Here is a 21,461-nt window from a genome sequence, read left to right as displayed (position 1 = left end):
GTCCAATGCAGATACAGGTTGGGATAATAATCTCCATGTAAGGCTTGCTGAAAAATGACACCTGTTCTGATATGTAAGGGGTGGGTGTGTTTGCACAAATCAGGGCAATATTTGCTGTCAAAGCCCTCATTATTTAACAGAAGAATCAGGCTTATTTTTCCCAACCAGGAAGTGGTAGATTCCAAAAAGGGAATTCAGTGCAATTTGTCTAACACTGCCTTCGCCAACCTGGTGCCACCTCCCCCACCCCACCCCAAGATGTTTTGGACTTCAGCAGTTGTGCTGGCAGGGGCCGATGGAACCTGTAATCCAAAGCATGGGGTTTGGATTTTGCCAGGTCAGCAGCAACTTAAGTTTAGGAAGAATTTGTTGTTCTCCCAGAGTATGCTGATGCCTTAATGGTGGAAGACAGAAGGTCTCTGAGTTGAAGCAGGAAAGGAAGACCCATTTCAGAAGGAAGATGAAGAAAGCACTTGAAAACATATTCTAGGAATGCTGAAGGCTTCAGCAACAGAATGGACAAGCTGGGCCAGTGTGCTTGGTGCACCACCAGTATCTGAGATTTTCTAACTGACAGTTTCCAGTTCATCGGTACACATTACTTTTCCAATGCATGCAAATACTTCCCAAGACTACTTGTGTGACCTAGAAAGGGAAGAAAAAGTGTGTAGTGGTGCGATAATATAATAATAATTATGTGTATGTGTATGTGTGTGTGATGCTTTTTGCATTATGGCCTGAACATGTATATGTTTTGCTTTCATGCACCAAGACAAATAATGCAGAAATAAGAATTTGATGGTTGGGGCAGGGTAGGAAAGGACTTTTTTGTAAAGCAGTTTTTGGAAGAACATACCTTTACGGCTAGTATTTTCCCACTGGGGACATGGTTTGCTCTGCATACAGAAAAAAAGAGAAAAAGTCAGTTCAAACTGCGGTGGGGGGATGAGATCCATTCTTTGGATTTGCTACACTAATGAATACTTGCAGTCAATGCCATTTTTGAGCAACTTGTTAATTTGGGTGATACACATCACCAGTTCTAGCTCTTATGAAGTAAACAGCTTCAGACATCTTTCCAATTTGCAAACTCAAATCAATCTTTCACAACTCCTGATTCACCAATGGAATCAACTGCATAATGTGGTTTAATAAAAGCTAAATAGGCTTCCCATTTTTCTGCCTGCCTGGGAGTGCAAAAACAGAGAAGGGGGTGATATCAAGCACATGGCAGGTATCAATACCTGGACTATTCTTGTCTTGGTAGGACGTTGCAGGACTCAACTAAAAAGCACACCATAAAATGCAATGTGATTTGCTAGCCTAAGGACTGCAGCCTCAGTGCCTCTGTTCATATATTATAATTTTTTAGAGAATAATCACTCAAACATTTACATTTCTATTATTTAATTTAAATTTATGAAAATACAATTTACAGTGGTGCCCCGCAAGACGAATGCCTCGCAAAACGAAAAACTCGCTAGACGAAAGGCTTTTTCGGTTTTGCGTTGCTTCGCTAGACGAATTTCCCTATGGGCTTGCTTCGCAAGACGAAAACATCTTGTGCTTTTTTCTTAAAGCCGCTTGAAGAGGCGCAGTTGCGACAGACCGTGCTTCGCAAGACGAAAAACATCGCAAGATGAAAAGACTCGCGGAACGAATTATTTTCGTCTTGCGAGACACCACTGTATGTATTAAAATTATGCACAAGCAATGTGATTTATTTGCAAACACAAGTAATTTTTTAGCAGCATTTATGCAAATCCCAAATATACTTGAAGAAAAAGCATTTAAAAGCAGAGAAGAATATCCTCTTAAATGATAATTGAGAGACTGACAGCAGAAGGCACAGTCAATAAACCAAATAGAAGGTAATCCATGAGGTAACTATTGATGAACCAACAATGGCAGAACATTTTGACTTTCAGATAAGCAGAAACGATAAGAAAACAAACATCTGTGATGGGATGCTTAACGTCTGTTAGTTCAATACGTACTGTGCTGGGCAGTTTGGCAACTTAATTAGCCTGTCAAGAAAGCCGATCCTTCCCACCACCTTCTTATTCCATGAGAGGAGTGGGGATGGGGATGGTCTCTTGTTTCCAAATGAATTAAAAGGAAAGACTTGATGATTTAATTATGATGCACGCCAATTCATCCGTGGAAGTTTGGGTTAAATTTCCAGCAAAGAGCAAGTACCTGGTTTGGTTTACAGAGCATTGACAGTAGCAATTTAACTTTTAATTATCATTGAGAAAGAGATCACAAAACAGATACCGTGCCCACAGGGGCAGAGCATCCCCTTGGCTTCTGCAAGTGCCATGCTACCTGGAAGAAAGGAAACTTGTTTACTCCTGACCGCCATGGCATCTCAATTGTCTTGACCTCCTGCAGCACATTAACTGTAAAGTGATTAATGGAGTCTGAATGGGAGCTTTGGTTACACCAAAAGAAAACCGGACACCTCGGCAGTGTTTTAATTAACAGCTAACACTTCAAATTAGGCTGTAGCTGCTGCAGTAATTACCTGTCCCAATGAGTTTGCTGGAAAAACATTCCCCCGCAAGTGAATACTAAGCAGAACAACTAGTTGACATTGGTCATTTAAATTATGTGCTTGCTACCTTGATCCAGATACCAAACCCAATTCAGGGCCGGACATGGAGCTCCTACACACAATTCTTCCTCCATTCGTTTCAATATAGGAAGAAGAGCAATACATCCAAAAGAATACATGTTCCAGTCTTCTCCTTGTGGTGAAAAGAATGGGGGCAGGGCTGCTTTGTGTAGTTTCAAATCCCCGCAGTTCTGCTTTCCGGAAGAAGATGCATCAAAAAGGCAAAATATTCTGGATCCAGGTGGATATCTTTAAAATGACTTGCTTAAGTAAAACATGATTTGTTTGTTTCATTACCTGGTCAAAATTTATATCCTCTAAATATAACATCACTTGAGATAATTCAGTGTTATAATCTATGGATTGATTTGCCAATTAAAGCATTTGGATCAATTAACAGGGTGCTGAAAATCTTGCAGACTAATGCATGGTATAGTAAGCCCTCCTCCCAAACAGAACAGTATTATTTCTAAATTAGAAGGGCATTGATTCATCATCTCACTGACTTTCTGCTCACCTAATCAGAAAAATTCTCACAGTAAAGATTGGCAGTTTTCATTCTTGTGAATAGCCTCTAACGGCTGGAGTAGTTATTTTAAGCTGCTGCTACATTCGATATTCCTACCCTGTTTAAACAGACTACAGGAAAGACGAAGTGTCAGTTGTTGCTTTTTGACACCTCCCCACCAGGAAAACAAAAACAAAATACAGAACTCTCCTGCTGAATGTTACCTATTTGTGCTCATTACTCTGAGCCTTCTATATCCATTTACAAAGAACAGCTTTTAAGCATGACCAGCACAATTGTGTCAAATATTTTATTAACCTTGACTATTAACCATATCCCCAGACGTTTGAAGCCTGAAGGGACTTGGTATGGGCCAAGTCCATTTTGCATAACTCTAAGTTTCTACCACTTGGAAAATTCAAATGCTTCCCTGCAGGGAGCTCTGAGAAGGCAATATGCCCAGACCTGGCAAGATAGCTATTTTGGGCACAGAAAGACAGACTGTGTTATCAGAGGCAGGCGTGTGTGCACACACATACCACTTGAGAGCAAAACCATTCAAATTTTCCTAGTTGCTTATTTTTCCCCTCCTGAAGGAAGGGTCATGAGCTTGTGTGTGTGTGTGCGCGCGCGCGTGGTGGGACCAGAACAATGAGCCCAAGAAGTCAAGACAGGAAAAACCAAGGAACCTGAAACTGCTTTCTCCAGAATCTTGCAAGTTCTCAACACGGTAATGTAAGTGACAGATGCCTGTTAGGACCAGCATAAAGATGACCCACAGAAAAGGGTCTTTGTTACCGTTTCTGCCTCCTGGTTGAAGCTACATTGTTCCCCTTGATTCCTTCTTATGGGACAGGAAGCGCTGACAGAGTCAGATTTGTGGAGTATCTAGAATGCAATGAAAGCCATACTGGATGAGACCAAAGGCCCATCTAGTCCAGCATCCTGTAGCCAACCAGATGCCTCTGAGAAGCCCTCAAGCAGGACAGGAGCACAACAGCAGTCAAATGTAGACACATTGACATGAGCTGCCCAAGAAGAGGAAATAACTACACAATGTTCAGAAAGCCTGCTGGAGGGGAAGATGTCTCTAATCATAATCTCCATCCTCTTATTTTGGATGGAACCTTACTGCAAGGCAGCTGTTGATTTGGCTCCATAATACATTACTCAACGATAGTCGTCAGTGCTCAAAAACTCCTGGATCAGAAAACAAAATGAAGCACCACCCCTCCAGAAATAAAATAAGCAACAGGGGAAAACCAGCCGATCACATCCTCATGCATGAGAAGCTCAGTTTCTCTAAACATTACACACTGTGCAAGGATATGATGCTCACTGGCTGTAGACAACATGTAGCAAAATCACGTACAAATTTGGTTCCAGGCCTTTTTGTTTGCACACTCTAGATTTAGCACTCTGGTCTGTGCTAATGGCCAGAGTTTGGGGGTTTTAATGATGATATTTTCACATACTGAAACAGCCGTCTAAAAAAGAAAAGATTCAGATGGCTTCCAGGAAATTAGCACTTTGACAGTTGTTGCCTTCTGTAATAGGCAAGCCCATTAGCCTGACTTGCTGGTTGTTAAAAAGAGGATATTCAGAAGTGAGCAGCGCTAGTAAAGAGCAGCTCTTATTGGGACTCAGCTCGTTCAGAGCAACAATCTATGCCAGCCCTTCCTTCTGTCTGAAATCCCACCGCAGATGCTTGAATAATGACCACGAAATGATTCATTATTAACTTGAAGGCATGCCCTGGCCCACAAACTGTGTGCCTCTAAAACTCTTCCAATGACTCAAGACCCGCCACACAATTTTTGGAGGAGGAAAAAAAGATTCCTGCAGGGACAGAATGGACTGTACCATTTTAGGCTGCAGATAAAGGAATCACATTCCTGAACGCTCCCCTGTGCTTTATAAATTTGTTTAGCCACTTTTAAAAAGGATTTATTACCAGTCCTTTTCTGCAAGGCCCCAGCACAGCTTAAAATGATAAAATACTATATTACAATCAGTTAAAATAATTTACATCAGAAGAAGGGGGTGGGTCCTAAAAATATATGACTCAGCTGTTAAAGAAGTTGAGCCTTTAGCTAAAGCTATACAATGAAGGTGCCAGACAGACCTCTTGTGGGGAGGGAATTCCACAGCTACAAACTTCAAAGGGTGGTAAAACTACCAAGAGGGGCCTCCACTGCCTATCTAAATACCCAAGAGGGTCCGCAGGGAATGAGGCAGTGCTTTCATATATCTGGAGACTAAATCATTTAGGGCTTAATGTGAACGCCTTAAACTGCGGTGGCAAACAGTGAAGCAGTTTCTGAAGAGGGGTTGTATGTGATTGACAGCTAGGTGGACTCCTAAAAAAAAATGGCCTGCTGAAGAAGGAATAGAAACTAACTATACTCCTGTTTGCTTTTGTATGGAAAGACAGTCAACATGCCAATCCATGCTCTCTGTACAGCTTGAACAAGCTTGCAATAACCCTCACTGAGCTAGCCATGTTAGATCCCATCTCCTAATAAACAACAGGCTTCTGTTGTTCCTTACCAAAAATACCTGACTTATTTTTAATCAAGAACAACTTAACTTTTTGCTGAAAATTCAGGAGGATGAGTACACAGTGTAAAAAAACAAGTTTAATTTAAGAATCAACCAGTTTCTAATTAAACTGCCATAGGCAGCTGGTTGGATAAGTTTTAATCAGTTTCAGTCACCTATTGATTGGGATACTGAAGCTTTAAAAATTAAAAGTAAAAGTAAAAGATGATTGGGGAATTGCTCCATCTCAGAACAACAGTGCAGCCCTCGGTAAATAACTCCTCTTTTAACCATCAGCTAAATGAACACTTCAATACTGCAGTACAAAGTCTTCTGCAAAATTACTTTAACTAACAAGCAGAAATTTATCAGCTTCAGCCAAAATCAATGCTGAAATCAATTTGAACACTGGTTGTGTCTAAAGGGGCTCATTGGCAATTTAGGGAAATTACACCATGTAAATGTCTGTGCTTTAATTGAACAGTTTCATCAACTAGGCTGTGATTGCTGTCCATTCATTTATTTACTTTCATTGCAGCGCCAGTTCAGCAGAAGGAACGGTTTTTGTCAAGGCTGGGAGGAGGCACTTCATCTTCATTTTATGCACTTTTGTGCATAACAGATTTTATGAGCCAGGCAGCCAACGGCTGGGGTCAATGGAAACAAGTGAACTGCAATCACCGGTCAGTCTTGGTTAACCTGTAACGATTGTCCACAGGAATTTGGTGGGGTGGTAGCCCAGATATAGTTAAAGCAATCATTAGATGAATGCAAGAGGGTAAAAACAGACAAGGAGGAAGAGGATACAAAACCCTGTGGAAAATAAGAGGCTGATGTTTCCGTGTGTGAAAGATTCCCCCCCAAAAAAACAGACCTCTTGTGCACTAGATTTTTTAAAGTCCACTTAAAAACAAAACAGCACAATCATATCAGACCAGAAAGGTACAACTAAGCTCAACCTTCTCTGATCTATCTGGGCTCCTCTGGGCAGCTCACAAGCCGAATATGAAGGCAATGGTCTTTCCCTGTGATCTGACAGCTATACAATGGTACCTCTGGTTACGTACTTAATTCGTTCCAGAGGTCCGTTCTTAACCTGAAACTGTTCTTAACCTGAAGCACCACTTTAGCTAATGGGGCCTCCCGCTGCTGCACCGCCGCCACGTGATTTCTGTTCTCATCCTGAAGCCAATTTCTTAACCCGAGGTACTATTTCTGGGTTAGCGGAGTCTGTAACCTGAAGCGTATGTAACCCGAGGTACCACTGTACTGCCCTTGAACATGGAATCTCTATTTAGATAGCATGGCTATCTATTTAGATAGTTATTGATAGACCAAGACCAATCTGCCTAATCCGTTTTTCCAACTCACCTAACTTGTGGGGAGCATCAATCTTGTGCTTGATGAGAGAGCCAGTGTGGTGTAGTGGTTAAGAGCAGTAGTCTCGTAATCTGGTGAACCGGGTTCGATTCCCCGCTCCTCCACATGCAGCTACTGGGTGACCTTGGGCTAGTCACACTTCTTTGAAGTCTCTCAGCCCCACTCACCTCACAGAGTGTTTGTTGTGGGGGAGGAAGGGAAAGGAGAATGTTAGCTGCTTTGAGACTCCTTCAGGTAGTGATAAAGCGGGATATCAAATCCAAACTCTTCTTCTTCTTCTGTTGGTTATATACATAAAAATCTCTAATAATATTTATATCTCACACTTCTGGTACAAAATCAATGTTTAAAATGACACTTTAATTAACAGCATAAAAGACAGTCAACCAAGGAGAGAGGAGCAGCAGTTAAAACCAAACATAAACACATTATCTGCCACATACAATGAAAGTCTGCCAGTCTTTAATGACTGATGAAAAATAGCGAGGAAGTTGGCCAAGTGATATTCATGGGGGCAAGTGTTACATAGTCTTGGTGTAGCCACCAAGATGTCCCTCTGCTTTCTCTTCCATCCCATTCAAATGTGCTTCCCACTCTAAGTGGAACACAGAGAAGGGCCATTCTTTCTGCTCTTTGGAAGCATTTTAGCATCTTCAGCAAGGGACAGTCCATGAGGACTTTTCCTTCCCTGTACCAAGCATAGGCTTGTGAAGAGGTTATTCCTGGTCATGATTAGCTAAATGGAATCTTCATGTTCAGAGGCAGCATACCAGGGGTGGAGAACCTCAGACCCTGGGGCCAATTGTGGCCCCTCAAGCCTCTCTATCTGGTCCGCAGTATTCTCCCTAGCTACACCACCTCTTCCAGGCCACCCCCCTCACCAGTCCTGCTATGCATCTTCATTGAGTGCTTCTGCCGGACAGAAAATTTACACCCATTATTCCACCAACTTTTGCCTCTAGCCACTGGCATGTGGTCCTAGAAAGAAGTGTGGCCCTCAGGCTGAAAAAGGTTCCCCACCCTTGCAGTATATCTACAAGGGAGGCATATGACTGGGGAGGACTGACCCCTTCCCATGGGCATAGTCAGGATTTTTGTTAGGGGGGCCAGAACTGACATGATTAGTCAGTTACTTACGTATTTCTATTGTTTTACTTGGCTATGCCCATGCTCCTTCCTGCCCTACTTATGAGGTTCCCAGAGACATCTGGTTGGCTGATTCTGGAAAAGGAAAGCTGGACTAGATAGAACTTTGGTCTGATCTATTAGGCTCTTCATAAATCTAAACCAAGCTCTTAAAGCCAGAATGAGCAGACATGGATAAACATGTGGAAGATCTTGCAAAAGTTTAGATGATGCAATTCAAGTGAGAAATATTATGTGTTATTTACCAGTGACACAGTTTTATATGATACTAATAAGGTGTTTTTGTCTAAATAATTCAGTGCTGTTTCTGCTCAGCCACAAATGTTAGAAAGTGTGCGCTGTATTATAAATCACATTGTTAACATATTTCACTGGAAATGAGGAAGCAATTTTGCAAAAAAGAAAAAGAAAAAGAAAAAGTGATTTCTCAGAGCTCTGTAAACCAGCAACTGAGTTAAAAAATGTGGCAGGATGCAAACCCACTTTCAGTGCCACTTGGCCTTTCTAGTGAATTATTTTTCAGAAAAGCAATTTAAGTAAATACCCTAGATGCTACAGTATACAAATATTTTCCAATATATACACAACAGCCTATATACTCTATCATACTTGCTTTTTGGCAAATATTTGTGGGATAACACACACAAAAATATCTAGTTTAAATTAGATAGAGTTAATAAGTCCACAGCATATAACTACGCTAGACTGAATACTGGAAACAACTGAACGTAAATCAGATTCAGTTCACAATGTATAAGGATTTAATAGGTTTGGGGGTGTCACTAGCTGTTGTGAGCAGGGAAGGAGAAACTTATTACTTACTGTGTTTTACTTTAATGGAAGCCACCCAGAGTGGCTGGGGTAACCCAGTCAGATGGGTGGCAAACAAACAAGCAAGCAAACAATCTCCGGTAAATTCTATTAAATAAAATGGCTGGGGCATGGATGGAGGACATTGGCCTTGGTGCTCTGAGGTGAGGGCAAGCTAGGAGGTGTTGAGTGGTAGCTGCTTCACTGCTTGAATGGAACACTCAAGGAACATTCAGACAAACTGGCCATATGCTGAAACACACTTCATAGCCTGAGCAGTTTTGTACTGAGCTACCAGAACAGCATCAAAATCCAGGGGTGCTTAAATTCCAGGTGCCAAGCTCGAAGTGCTCACCATTCCTAAGTTATTAAAATGGGTGGAAATAAACATAACAGAAAGCTAAGAGCTATAAACCACCTTTTCTTTAAACAAACAGAAGGACAAAAAAATTGGATTCAGCAAGTTCTCTCTAGAAATATTGCTATAAAAGTATTGATTTTTTTTTTAACCCAACTCAATTGACTGAAAAGTTGTTTGTATAGCAGTATTGGCCTAGGCAATGCACTGGAACAATTTTGCTGCACAGAGTAATCAAGTGCATTTCTAAAGTATAATTATATTGTCATAAAAATAAAGCAAAGATACCCTTCTCTTCAAGCAATAAACCCACAGAGGCAGTAAATACCCCAAACACATAGGCACATATACACACACTCCAGTGAAATGGTGTCTTCTAAAGAACACAACCCCCCCTCCCTTCTCTCACTCTTCCCTTAAGCCACGGTTAGCATGAAAGTGATCAATATCTCAATCTCCATAAACTATTTCAATAATAGTTAGTTCACCTGGAAACAGAAACTGAACACTTCTGCTCAGCGACCTGAAACGTTCCTTCTTGTTTGTGAAATGCGAGTAATATTTCATTGCCATAATGGCTATGACTCAGTGAAGGGTTTTAGGAAGACACACACACACACACATGCTTTTGTTCTTCAGTTACAAATCAATATGAGGTGCACACATTTCAGAAACATGCAGAGAGTGTGGAAAGCTGGAAGCCAGAAAATATAAAATGTAGCAGCAGAAGCATTTGTAATTCATTTTATTTGACAAAATGATCATCAATTGCCTCCAAGGCAATATGTGTGGCTGCTACCTATAGCCAGAGAGAATTCAACCACCTGTAAGCTTTCAAATGGGGTAATTTCAGTTTGGCTTCTGCTGTAACACAATTCAAGGTGCTCACATTAGTGTTTAAAACTCTAAATGACTTAGACTCTAAATATCTGAGAGAGTACCTCTTTCCCTACAGATCCTGGGTGTTATGTTTGGCAGAGAGGGCCCTCTTGATAGCTGCAATGCCTATATAGTTCAGGTAATGGCGGCTTGGAAGAGGGCATTCTCTATAGCAGCCCCTAAGCTGTGGAATTCCCTCTCCACAGAGCTGTTCCAGCATCTTCATTGCATAACTATTGCCATATGTTGAAGATGTACTTCTTTAACCTGGCCTTTCACACACACACACACACACACACACACACACACACACACACATACACAGTGTGTGTGATACACACGTATAACCCACCCACCCTAATCTTCTGACTCAAAAATTGTCTCAACCTTATTTGTTATATTTTAAAATTACTGTAACCTGCCCAGGGACCTGATTAAAAAGCAGCTAAGAAATCCAATAAAATAAAGGCAATACAATCAAACACAGGATATAATTGACCCCCTATTGAGTCTTCCATTCAATCCCAGGAAATATTTCAAAATAAACTTCCACAGCTAACGACCGTTCTGATAAACCTTACATGGTCTCAAATGGTTTGTTGTGCCATGAACTTTTATAGATAATGATCACCAATGAACATACTGTATTAAATAGGCCGAGAAAGCTGTTCATATAAAGGCTGATCCACATGTTACATAGGACAGGAAGTGCCTCTGTAAACAGCATTCTTCTGCCTTCACCATAACATCACTAACCACATCAGTCAAGGTATGGGACAGAGGTTGCTGGTTTTAAGTGATGTAACAGTTTGCCAGCATTGTGCCCGCCATTATGTTCTGGACTACAACTCCCATCAGCCCCAGCCGCCACAGCACATAGGCCCAAGCATCATACGGCTCTGCTGACTGATGGGAGCTGTAGACCAAAACAAGATGTAAACAAGATGCTTGTTTACAAAGCTATTGTACTACCAACCTTACTGCATGCTTGTGAAACATGGATCACTTACAAACGCCATCTCCAACTTCTCGAAAGATTCCATCAATGGTGTCTCTGAAAAATCTTACACATCGCTTGGGAAGATGGGCGAACTAATATCTGTGTATTGGATGAAGCAAAGAACACCAGTGTTGAAGCAATGATTCTTCAACATCAACTTCGTTGGACTGGTCATGTTGTGCGGACGCCTGATTATCGTCTTCCAAAGCAACTACTCTATTCCAAACTTAAAAATGGAAAGCGTAATGCTGGTGGTCAATAAAAGAGGTTTAAAGACTGTCTCAAGGCAAATCTAAAAAAAAGTAGTCTAAACACCGACAACTAGGAAACACTGGCCTGCGAGAACTCCAGGTGAACAGCCTTTACCAAAGGTGTTATGGACTTCGAAGACACTTGAACTCAGAACGCAAGGGAGAAACATGCTAAGAGGAAGGCACGCTTGGCAAATCCACACTGTGATAAACTCCCGCCCAGGAACCAATGTCCCCACTGTGGAAGGACGTGTGGGTCCAGAATTGGCCTCCACAGTCACTTACAGATTCATTGTTAAAACTGTGTTTATGGAAGACAATCTTACTCGGCTCCGAGTGATCACCAAAGAAGAGACCAAAACACCTGGTGGGCACCAGCTTGGCAAAGGCTGTATTAAGGGGAGAGATCTTAACATAGCAATGCTGACTTGGGTGGCAGTATAACATATGCCACATAACATGTCAGCTCCAACTTAAATTCACAGACAGAGAGGTTGCAGATAGGCTGCTGGAATTAAACCAGGTTAACAATGTAATATTTTTCCATGACAGCATAGTAAACAGAAATCTATTTAAAAGCATGTTGTGGTTTTAAAATTCTCTTTAAAAACAAAAAAAACTTACACAGTAATGTCTTCTAAGAAAACAAAAACATGTGTTTTGTATATGGAAAACAGTTCTTCCTGGAAGAAATCTTTATCATTCCCTCAAGGCTTTCCTTATGAAGTTTTATTTTAATTCCTTGTGGGGTATTTTTCATACACTACTGCAGACTATTAAGTGTGAATGCTTGCATTATGGGACTTAAACTTTTGCACTATGTAGGAGATAAAGACTTTCCTGTCAAATAAAGCACCCCCTTGCTATTGTAATCCTTAAAATTAATAAGGGTTTCCGTAGGCAGTTTCTGCAGGTAGCTGGCTAAGGGAGTTCACTGCACAAGGTTTCTTTTAGGGGATTTTTTAAAAAGAGGGGTGACAAACACACATAAAAGTGGGAGAGAGTATCAAGGGAGCTGTAAACATAAAACATGCATTAACTTTCAAAGCTAGTTGGTGCTGAACAGGTGCAAGTGGGGTGATGAGGTGAATGCATCTCTCACTTTCAGGTTGTATGAGTAACCACAGAATAACCTCCCAGTTCTGAAAGAGGCTTTGTCCACTGCACATCTGCCAGCTTCTACCTGCTGTTATTATTACTAATATTTATATGTTTATATACCACTTAATGCCAATACAATTTTCAATAGTATAAAAGAAGTGACATAAACATTAACAACAATGATTAAAATACACAGAAAATCCCAATTAAATAACAGAGCCATTAGAACAGGGCACTCAGATAAAGGGATTGCCTGTGAAAACAGGTGTGTCTTCAAGAGAATGCCAATACAGATGGGGCTACCCATATTTGAGCAGAGGGTGATTGATCGGCCTCTCTCGCCTATCACCCACACACAGGGGCTTGTATTAAGATGTGCCAAGGTAAGCGAAGCTCAAGGGGGCAAACCTATCTAGAAGGGCTAGATTTTCAATCAGACCAAATAGTTTTAGGCAAAAGGGTTGAATTTTGGGAAAGTGGAAAATCCAAATCCAAATCCTTAGCCTCTTATCTGAGAGGTGCCCTGGAGATGTTACTCAATTAGAACTGGACAGCTCATCAAAAGGATTAAACTACCCCCAAACTGTGTAGCTACACCAGCTTTACCAAATGTTCTTATGCACCCAGATAATAACAGGAGAGGCAGCTGCATCTTACTTTGATTAGATGATTCACTGATCATCAAATTCAAGAGGTGGCAACTCCACCATTAGCAAACTTTTCTGGCAACTATGGGTACCATATGCACATGTTGAAAAAGGTGGCCAATTTCTCAAAAGGCAACTGTAATCACACACAGTGGTTAAGGAAATCACAGTAATCCACCCGAATGGGCAAAAAAGCATACATTTGATGAGGTACAAGTAGCTCTGGTGTCAAGCTTGGCAGTGGTTAAGAAACTAAAGATGGGCTGGTCAAACAATAAGCATTGGCAAAGAGTTCCACAAGTTGTTTATTTAACATATGGTTACTAGCTGCCGACTGAACTATCCTCCATGTATTCATCTAATCCAGTTTTAAAGCCATTTATGCTTGTGATAGCAAGAAGTTCCATTAGCTTGATTCTGCATTGTACAAATAACTTTTTCATTTTGCTTGTTGTAACCCTACTGTCTAACAATATATGAAACACTAAAAATAATAAACTGGCTGTGTTCACAATACTAATCCACGGTTTGTTCAAAATACGACTTGTTTCACAGACGAGCAAACAAGTCATGGCCAGTTTCTTCAAAGCTTGATTTGTTTTCCACTTGCTCTTACATCATGCTTTTGCAGCTTGGCAAGCATCTAAGATTGGGTGGTCAAAAAAGCCATGTCCAAGGAAGGTTGTTGGTTTCAAACATAACCCCAAACCATTGTTAAAACAAACCATAGTTTGTAATCCAACAGTAAACCAAAGCTTCACGTTGTGGTTTCTTTTGGCAGAAATCAAACCATCATTAATCAGCTGGGCTTGTTTCACACGTTCAAACAAACTATAATTAGGCTAAACAAACCATGGCTTAGTGTTATGGGTATGCCAGGCCACTTGTATATGGGGTGTTCTGATCTTCCACCTCAGTTTATTTACTCAGTAGAAGCAAGAGTGACAACACTCCAGAAATAGCATTTTCAGAGTACAGTAGCTACTTTCCACATCCGCCTGGGATTCAGACAATACCAAACAAGATACATAAAAACAGGGGCCATTTTTCAAGATCTAAGGTAGTTATGGCAACTCCTAGAAACATTAAATACAATCAGTGCTTCACAGAGGAAGAATAAAGGCCAGACACCTCATGACACATTCCTAGAGAAGGGGGGGAACCACTGTCTTCTCTTTCCCAAAATTTGAGAGCAAAAAGAAGAAAAGGGAGGGGGGCAAACACTCACTTGTAGACGGTTCCTCCATTGCCATGACCGAGGATGTCTCGATACCGTATGTCTTGTTCATTCATCTCCACGAGAAAGAAAGAAAAACAAAAGAGATGTCATGCCGTGGATGGAAGTGTCAAGGAAAAGCAACTCTAGGCCATAAACAACCAGCCGTCTGGGTCATTTCAAGTTCAGCTGCAAGAACGAGGAGATCAATACAACATTTGCTGTCCAATTTATAAAAGACAATACCAAGGGACAAAGTGATGGAAAGTTTAATGACAATTTGTTTGCCTGGGTCATTTCATTAAAGTTTGATAAAAGGTGTCAAAATGGAATGATAACATAGCTCAAGAGGAGCAGATCACAGATATGGAGAGGAGAAAAGAGGTCTTGACTGCAAGCCAAGGCCTAGGTTGGGAGGGGGCTTGAGAGGCCCACAGCCAACACTGACATTAAATGTGGCCAGGAACCTGTCACTGCAGTCCACCTACAATTTAGTTCTAGAACTGGTGAAGAGCCATCAAAAAAAGATGTTTGAACTTGTTCCAAGGATGGCAGCTTGGTCAACCTGAGATCACAAAATAAGTAGTTTCCAAAATTTGTAGAACACAAACCAGTTAAGAGACTGAGAGTCAGCTGCAGATCCAGGCATTCCTACCCAACAGCAAACTCCTCCCTCCTACCCTGATAATATTTTTCATTAAGCAGATGTTAAGAGATCAACCCCACTGCATCCACATGTACCAATCCAGCACCTGGTATTGTGTCCAGAAGACAGTTCTGCAAATTACTAGAGATGCATGAGCACTAGTCAAAATAAAGGTAGTTTCACAGACGTACTATAACAAGTATACCCTTATCATGAGAGATATAATCCTGACACACAGGTTTTGTTGGGCAAAATATTTCAGCATGCTTTCAGCTACAGAAGGTTGATTTTAGAAGCAAACTGCAAGCTAAGATAAAATGTTCAAAACTAATCTTCTTGAAGGCAACAAGAGCCAAGCTTAAAATGTTCCTTGCAGCGCTGCACTACAATTCAAATCCAAGAAAGTATTTTTTATTTCTATAAATGTGCAAGTCTAAACTTGGGCAATCTGTGATCATCAGAAGCACAACGGCACAAACGTAGACTTCATATAAATTGCTTGTTTAGTTTGTTGCGGCAAACTTAATATATTGAAATTAATTAATACCCAATGGCCAACCATGAATCAAAATTAAGGTTTATGCTATGGGATTTTTTCCTGAATGGATTTTTCCCCTTTCAACAAAAGCAGACGAAGAAGGGAAGACCATTTTGAGAAATTCTACCTTTCCTGAAATGCTGTGTTTCCTCATAAAAGGTATGACTAAGAAAAACCTAAAAGAAAATACCACCTAGGCTCATGAACTTAAGTGTCTCTGAAGGATTTCTTGCCCTGGAGAAATGGGCACACTATGATCCAAGTAAATACAAATGAGGGGAACTATCTACACAAACTTCTCCTGAACAGCAATTGCCAATCATTTCAATGGACTTACACTGTAAAAGTTCCCCCGATGAATTCTGATGTAGGTCAGTTACTTTAATCTACCTTTGTACAGAGACATCGGAAAAGAAACACTTCAGATTTGCATCACTGCAAATGTCCTTTGGGGAGTAGCAGTTTTGTTGCTTAATTATACAAGCTTTGATTCAGGAAGGACCAGTAAAGGTTTCACAAGCACAACTGTACTGGGAGTTTTGCAGGAGTGTTTCTTCACTCCATTTCATTTAACCTGTGTTTGGCCAAGTCACCTATTTTAATAAGAGTTTATTGTTTCCCATGACTGCTACCTTGAGCAGACTGGCCCACACTTTCAGAATAAAAATCTGCTAGCACCACACCAATTTTTTATTTAATAAGAAATACATTGGGAAACGAAAACAACTCCTAGCAGTGCTTGATTTTTAACATAGAACACAACTACTATATAATAGGATCATGAGACATCCAGAAAGTATAAAATAATGCAGCTACATAAGAACATGAATCATTCCCAAAATATAATACTTATTGTCCTTGAATCTTCCCGCCTCTTGCCATCCTCTCCTGCTATACCAGTACGGCGTGTCAGACCCTTTGAGAACCACCAACCTAGAGCGTGCATATTCTTCAAAGTGTAAACTGTGCCCAAGGATGGCCAGATGCATTTTGAAACCAGAGTAAAATAAATCCAAACTGCCACAACCCATTGGGAGGTCCATTAAAGCAACTCTGTTTACTGTGACCCCTAATGATGACCGAGTTCTGTGGCTTGAGGATAGGGCTGCCAGCCAAAAAATCCCCCAAAGTCATCGGAAAACCAACTGGATCCATCAGTCTCCAAGGGCAGACCATTCTAATAGGCTCCCTACCACTGCAGAGGAGGAAAGCAACTGAAAGTCTAAAACTCAACAGGAGGTGATCTGACCACACAAGCAGCTAATGCTATAATCCTCCTCTCAGATGACCCTCTTCCTGCCAGAGTGTGGCTGGCGACATGTGTCAGGCTGATGACATGTTGGGACAGCCCCACTGCTGTCATGCAAAGCTATAAGGTTATGAGCAGCCCCAGACTTAGAAGCCTCATTGTGAATGTTGACTTCCGCAGGACCAACAACCCGGGGGTCCTCATGCCACATCCAAGACCACATCTGTCAGCTCAGGCTGGGAGGCATTATTATTATTATTATTTAATATAGTAAACCAACAGAGTCCCTAATGTTTCCTGAGTGCCCATCACAAGACTTCATTGCTTCATTCATTTATTAAATTTGCATGCCACCCCTCATCTGAAGATCACAGGGCAGTTCATAACATAAAAATACAAAATGAAAATCCATTCAAATTGACAGGGAGCCTGCAGACAAAGAGTAAATTACTATAGACTATAGTGGCACCCTCTGCCTGACCCTCAAGCCTGCTCTGATGCCGCACTGAGTAGTCAGGTGAGCACAGCAGGAAGATACCAACGCCACCCTGCTCACCCACCCAGATCTCAGTAATACAAACCAGGTTGGCCTCCTCATCCAGCAACAGGTCATGGATGAGGGAGAGGAGACCTTACCTAAAACTGACCTAGCATTCAGTAGCAGCACCTACAAGCCGGAGGGTTGACTGACAGAGCAACCAGACTTCCTCTGGCTGTCCAAAGAATGTTTCTCCTATTTAATCAAAGGCTTTTTCTCCCAAGGAGTCCCCAATTCCAAATTAGTCTGACATACTCCTTGATGAGAACAAGAGGCCTAGCACAGGCCATCTTGGTTTGGCCTTTTCATTACAAGTGTGGAGGCTCAAATACTTCACCATGGTATGTAATTGCAAACCTGATGAACTCCAGATGTTTTCGACAGCAACTTGCATCAGCCCCAGCCAGCATGGCAACATGATGCTGGAGTTGGAGTGAACATCGTGGTACTGGCTGGGGCTGATGGGAGTTGTAGGCCAAAACATCTAGACACTATCAGGACGCCAACGGATGCCCTACTTTACTGATGTAAAATCCAATTGATCACCTCAGAGAGACATTCCTATAGATACCTAGTAATTTATCAATAATAATTACAAAGTGGGAAGCCTCAATAAAATCATAACTACAACTTCATAGCAGGTTCTGAAATACTAACTTTTCTGAAACAACCTTGATTGGCTGCCAATGTTAATAGAACTAATGGCAAGTAAAAGAGTATCCAATTACGGATCAGCAAACAAAACATTCTTTGTTTATATCTGCTGTCCTGGAGAGAAGCAGCATGCATCTCTTATAAATCATTAGAAGCAAAAATGCTCAATTAATCCTTATTTGATACGTAAAGCTCTAGCAGAAGTCCGGCCCTATAAGCTATGCCTCCTCTGTACCAATCGAAGCTCTAATGGCTTCAGAAAGCAGTCACACTCTATGAGCAGACAATTGAAGAGATTTAGTAAATCCCACTTTATAGAGCAGAGACTAATCGGAAAACACAAGCCAGTCAAATGTTTCTTATGAACTGTTGACACTACATCAATGCTGAATCAATTGGCGGCATTTTCTCTGAGTGACAGAAAAGAAATAAATATTTATATCACATAACCTATATCAATGAACCTAGGCAGAAAGCTATTTCTAACCTGTCAATATTTGATTATCTTGAAGAATCGTGTCCCCTTTCTTTTAATGATTAATATGAATTCCTTATTAAACCTAAGTGGAGGCTATCAGGGAAAAATGTCTTTATTAATGCTTTCAAGCAGAAGGTGCAAAAAAAGGAAAAAGAAACAAAGAATTATCCACTGTACTACAGCTATTCTAAAGTATAACTTAAACCACCAAATTGTTAAAAAACAACAACAACAACAACCTTAGAAGTTATAACCAAAGAAACTTCCCATGTCGTGTCTCTGAATCAAATACAGTCAGTAAAAGCAACAAGACCACACAATGTTAGGGAACTTGACATTAATTCTCTCCCCTCTCCCTAGTTAAGAATGTTCTGATTTCACTGACATCAAGAGAACTTAAACAGGCTAGACTTGCAATGGATATCCATGACTGCCACCACCAACCACCCCTCAGTGCAGAGCCCTGTCCATGTTTCCCTGTGCAAGGTTGCTTTCTCATTTGCTTCAATTGGCAGCAGGGTTGGGGGAGAGAATGTCTACACCTCCACCCCTTCAGATCTGACTGAAATGATGGGGAGAACTTCCGGTGCACAACATTTCAAAAGAACTGATGGTCACCATAAACATCTAAGTAAATTAAAGATACAATTATTCATCTACTACAACAGCCCTTCATTCACTTATTTTTAAAACATTACATAACACTAAAGGGGTATGAATAATGCCCACAGTTTGAAAATTATGCAGGTCTTTATATCCCTAAATTCCTGAGAACTCTTTGCATGCCTGGGCTTCCCAAAGTCATCTACAAGGGTCATTTTCTTTCCCCATCTAGTATTTAAAATCCTCCACATTCCATCAATAATATTAAAAATACTTCTGTTTTCAGACAGAATATTTAAACCACTGCTTCCTTAATGACACCTTTTTCTCCTCCTCTACCCCAGGAACCTTAAACATTTATTACAGAAAAGCATTTGTGAAAGATTAAATCAAATGCTGAGAGTGGGTAAAAACAGGAGGCATGTATTTTATTTTTATAAAGCCCCTTTGCTATATTTCAGGCAAGAGTCACAGCCTAGACTTAAAAAAAGAAGAACTGAAATCCATATTCCTAAGTTTTATTTAAACAATTCTGATCACAAATAAGCAAGGCTGTAGTGCAGGTGACACTAGCGGGACCATTCTCATCTATTAAGAGCACAATGTTACAGGTGAGCTGCTGAAGGACAAGCGTGAAGACCAGCTTTTATCTTCTTGACACGCTCAACTACAACTACTTGATTCATGAAATGCCAATGAGGCTTGGAGAGGTCACTGTGTGAAGGCACTGAATACGCATCTGAGATAATTAAGATTTCAGCCTTCGAAACATGGAAGGGAAGTGAACAGCAGTTAAGAAAATCAATAAGAGTCTTTTATTTGCAGTGACACAGATGTCTCAGTCAATAGTGTCTAATAGGCAAGCTTGATCGCTGTGGACAGGTGCCTGCCTCCAAGGCTATCAAAGGGCTTTCACCATGACAAACATTAAAACTTATTTATGTTGCTATTGAAAGATCCTGCTGCCTTGCAGGTACTTCCATTTAGTGGTGTATATTTAAAGTCATTATGCTACTTTGGGCCTTCCCGCCTATTTGAATCAAAACTGGCCAGGAAGGACTTGCCCTGAAGTGTCCATTTGCCCATCAATTGTGAGGCTACTGCATTCAATTGCAGGTGCCAGGGGAAGGCAAGGAAGCCTTCTACAGATTTCTGCCCCCTTTACAGAGCAAACTGATAACTAACACAGAGCGTCAAATAACACGGCACTACGTACTTCTACTACTACCTCCACTCTTCATCATCTGGCAGTGTGTGTGTGCCTTAAACCTATATGCAAAGATCTAACAAGCCAGGAATCCTATTTGCTATTCAAAATTGATTAAGTTTTCTTCCCCTAAATTGAGGTAGCAGCAGAACGACGGATGCGAAAGGCGCTTCAATCTATTTGGAGCTAAATCTGATTAGTGCATTTTGAGAAAGGCGAAGCAAATTGGTGTGCCAATCCAAATCAATCAGGACAGAGGCGCCTCCACAATACGAGCCCTTTCACAGCTTCTCCTCTACTTTATTAAAAGACCACATTACTGATAAGTGAGCAGTAAGCATCTCTGAGGCTATCCTAAAACACAAGACATTCATGAACAAGCCCATCCAATACACCTACCTGGCCATTAGCTAATATTTTCTTCAGTTCTGCAGAAGACTTCTTCAAACTGCACAATCAAGAAGGACAAAAAAGGTATTTTTAGTGATTGTATCAGTGCACTTTATTGAATGGAATTGCAACTCATACCCAACTAAAAAAGTATAACACTACTTAGCGTTACATCTGCCTATAATCACAGCTGTGTGAACTCAGCACCCAAGCAATTAGCCTAGAATTAATTATCACAGTTTTACTTTTTTCATTTCATTTCTCCTCTCAACATTCAGATTTCCAAAAAAACTGAACTTTCATGTTGAAATGGTAGGGTTGCAGAGAGAAAACAAGTGCAGGGAAAGGGCAGTGGTAAAGCCAGAGTGGTGCAAAGCTCAGAAAGTTGGACTTGGGAGCCACTTGTTTCAAATCTCTGGATTAGTTTTAGATCTATAAAATGGGAACGCCACTCATAGTTGTTGATAGAATAAACATGTCAACCAGTTCTAACCACTGATGCTTTGGATGCAATTTTAACTGGTTATCCTTTGATAACTTACATCCACATAAAACTGTAGAACAGGATGGTGCAGGGCAGGGTAGTCCAATGCTTGGCCCAAGGGCCCCCCTCAAAGCCTTATTTGATGGCCCCAGTGGCGTAGCGTGGGGGGTGCAGGGGGGGCTGGCTGCACCGGGTGCAACATCTGGGGGTTACGGTTAGG

General features: G+C 41.0%; 1 protein-coding gene across 7 annotated transcripts in view; it reads right to left on the bottom strand.

The window, feature by feature from the left end:
- The window catches only part of MAP2K5 (mitogen-activated protein kinase kinase 5), a 129,713-nt gene that overhangs the window by 86,163 nt on the left and 22,089 nt on the right, over positions 1-21,461 (bottom strand). For all 7 annotated transcript variants that reach the window (XR_014002172.1, XR_014002173.1, XR_014002174.1 and 4 more), the window contains exons 7-9: positions 20,767-20,815; positions 14,467-14,531; positions 857-896 (exon numbers count right to left, since the gene is read on the bottom strand). Coding sequence is in view for 4 of the 7 variants with exons in the window: in XM_081171223.1 (XP_081027349.1) it covers positions 857-896; positions 14,467-14,531; positions 20,767-20,815 (154 nt within the window). In the remaining 3 variants the exon portion in view is untranslated. The remainder of the gene's footprint in view (positions 1-856; positions 897-14,466; positions 14,532-20,766; positions 20,816-21,461) is intronic.

The sequence above is a fragment of the Podarcis bocagei genome (assembly GCF_964188305.1).
Source record: "Podarcis bocagei genome assembly, chromosome: 14".
Taxonomy (NCBI): Eukaryota; Metazoa; Chordata; class Lepidosauria; order Squamata; family Lacertidae; genus Podarcis; species Podarcis bocagei.
This window is presented reverse-complemented; position numbering and strand designations above follow the sequence as displayed.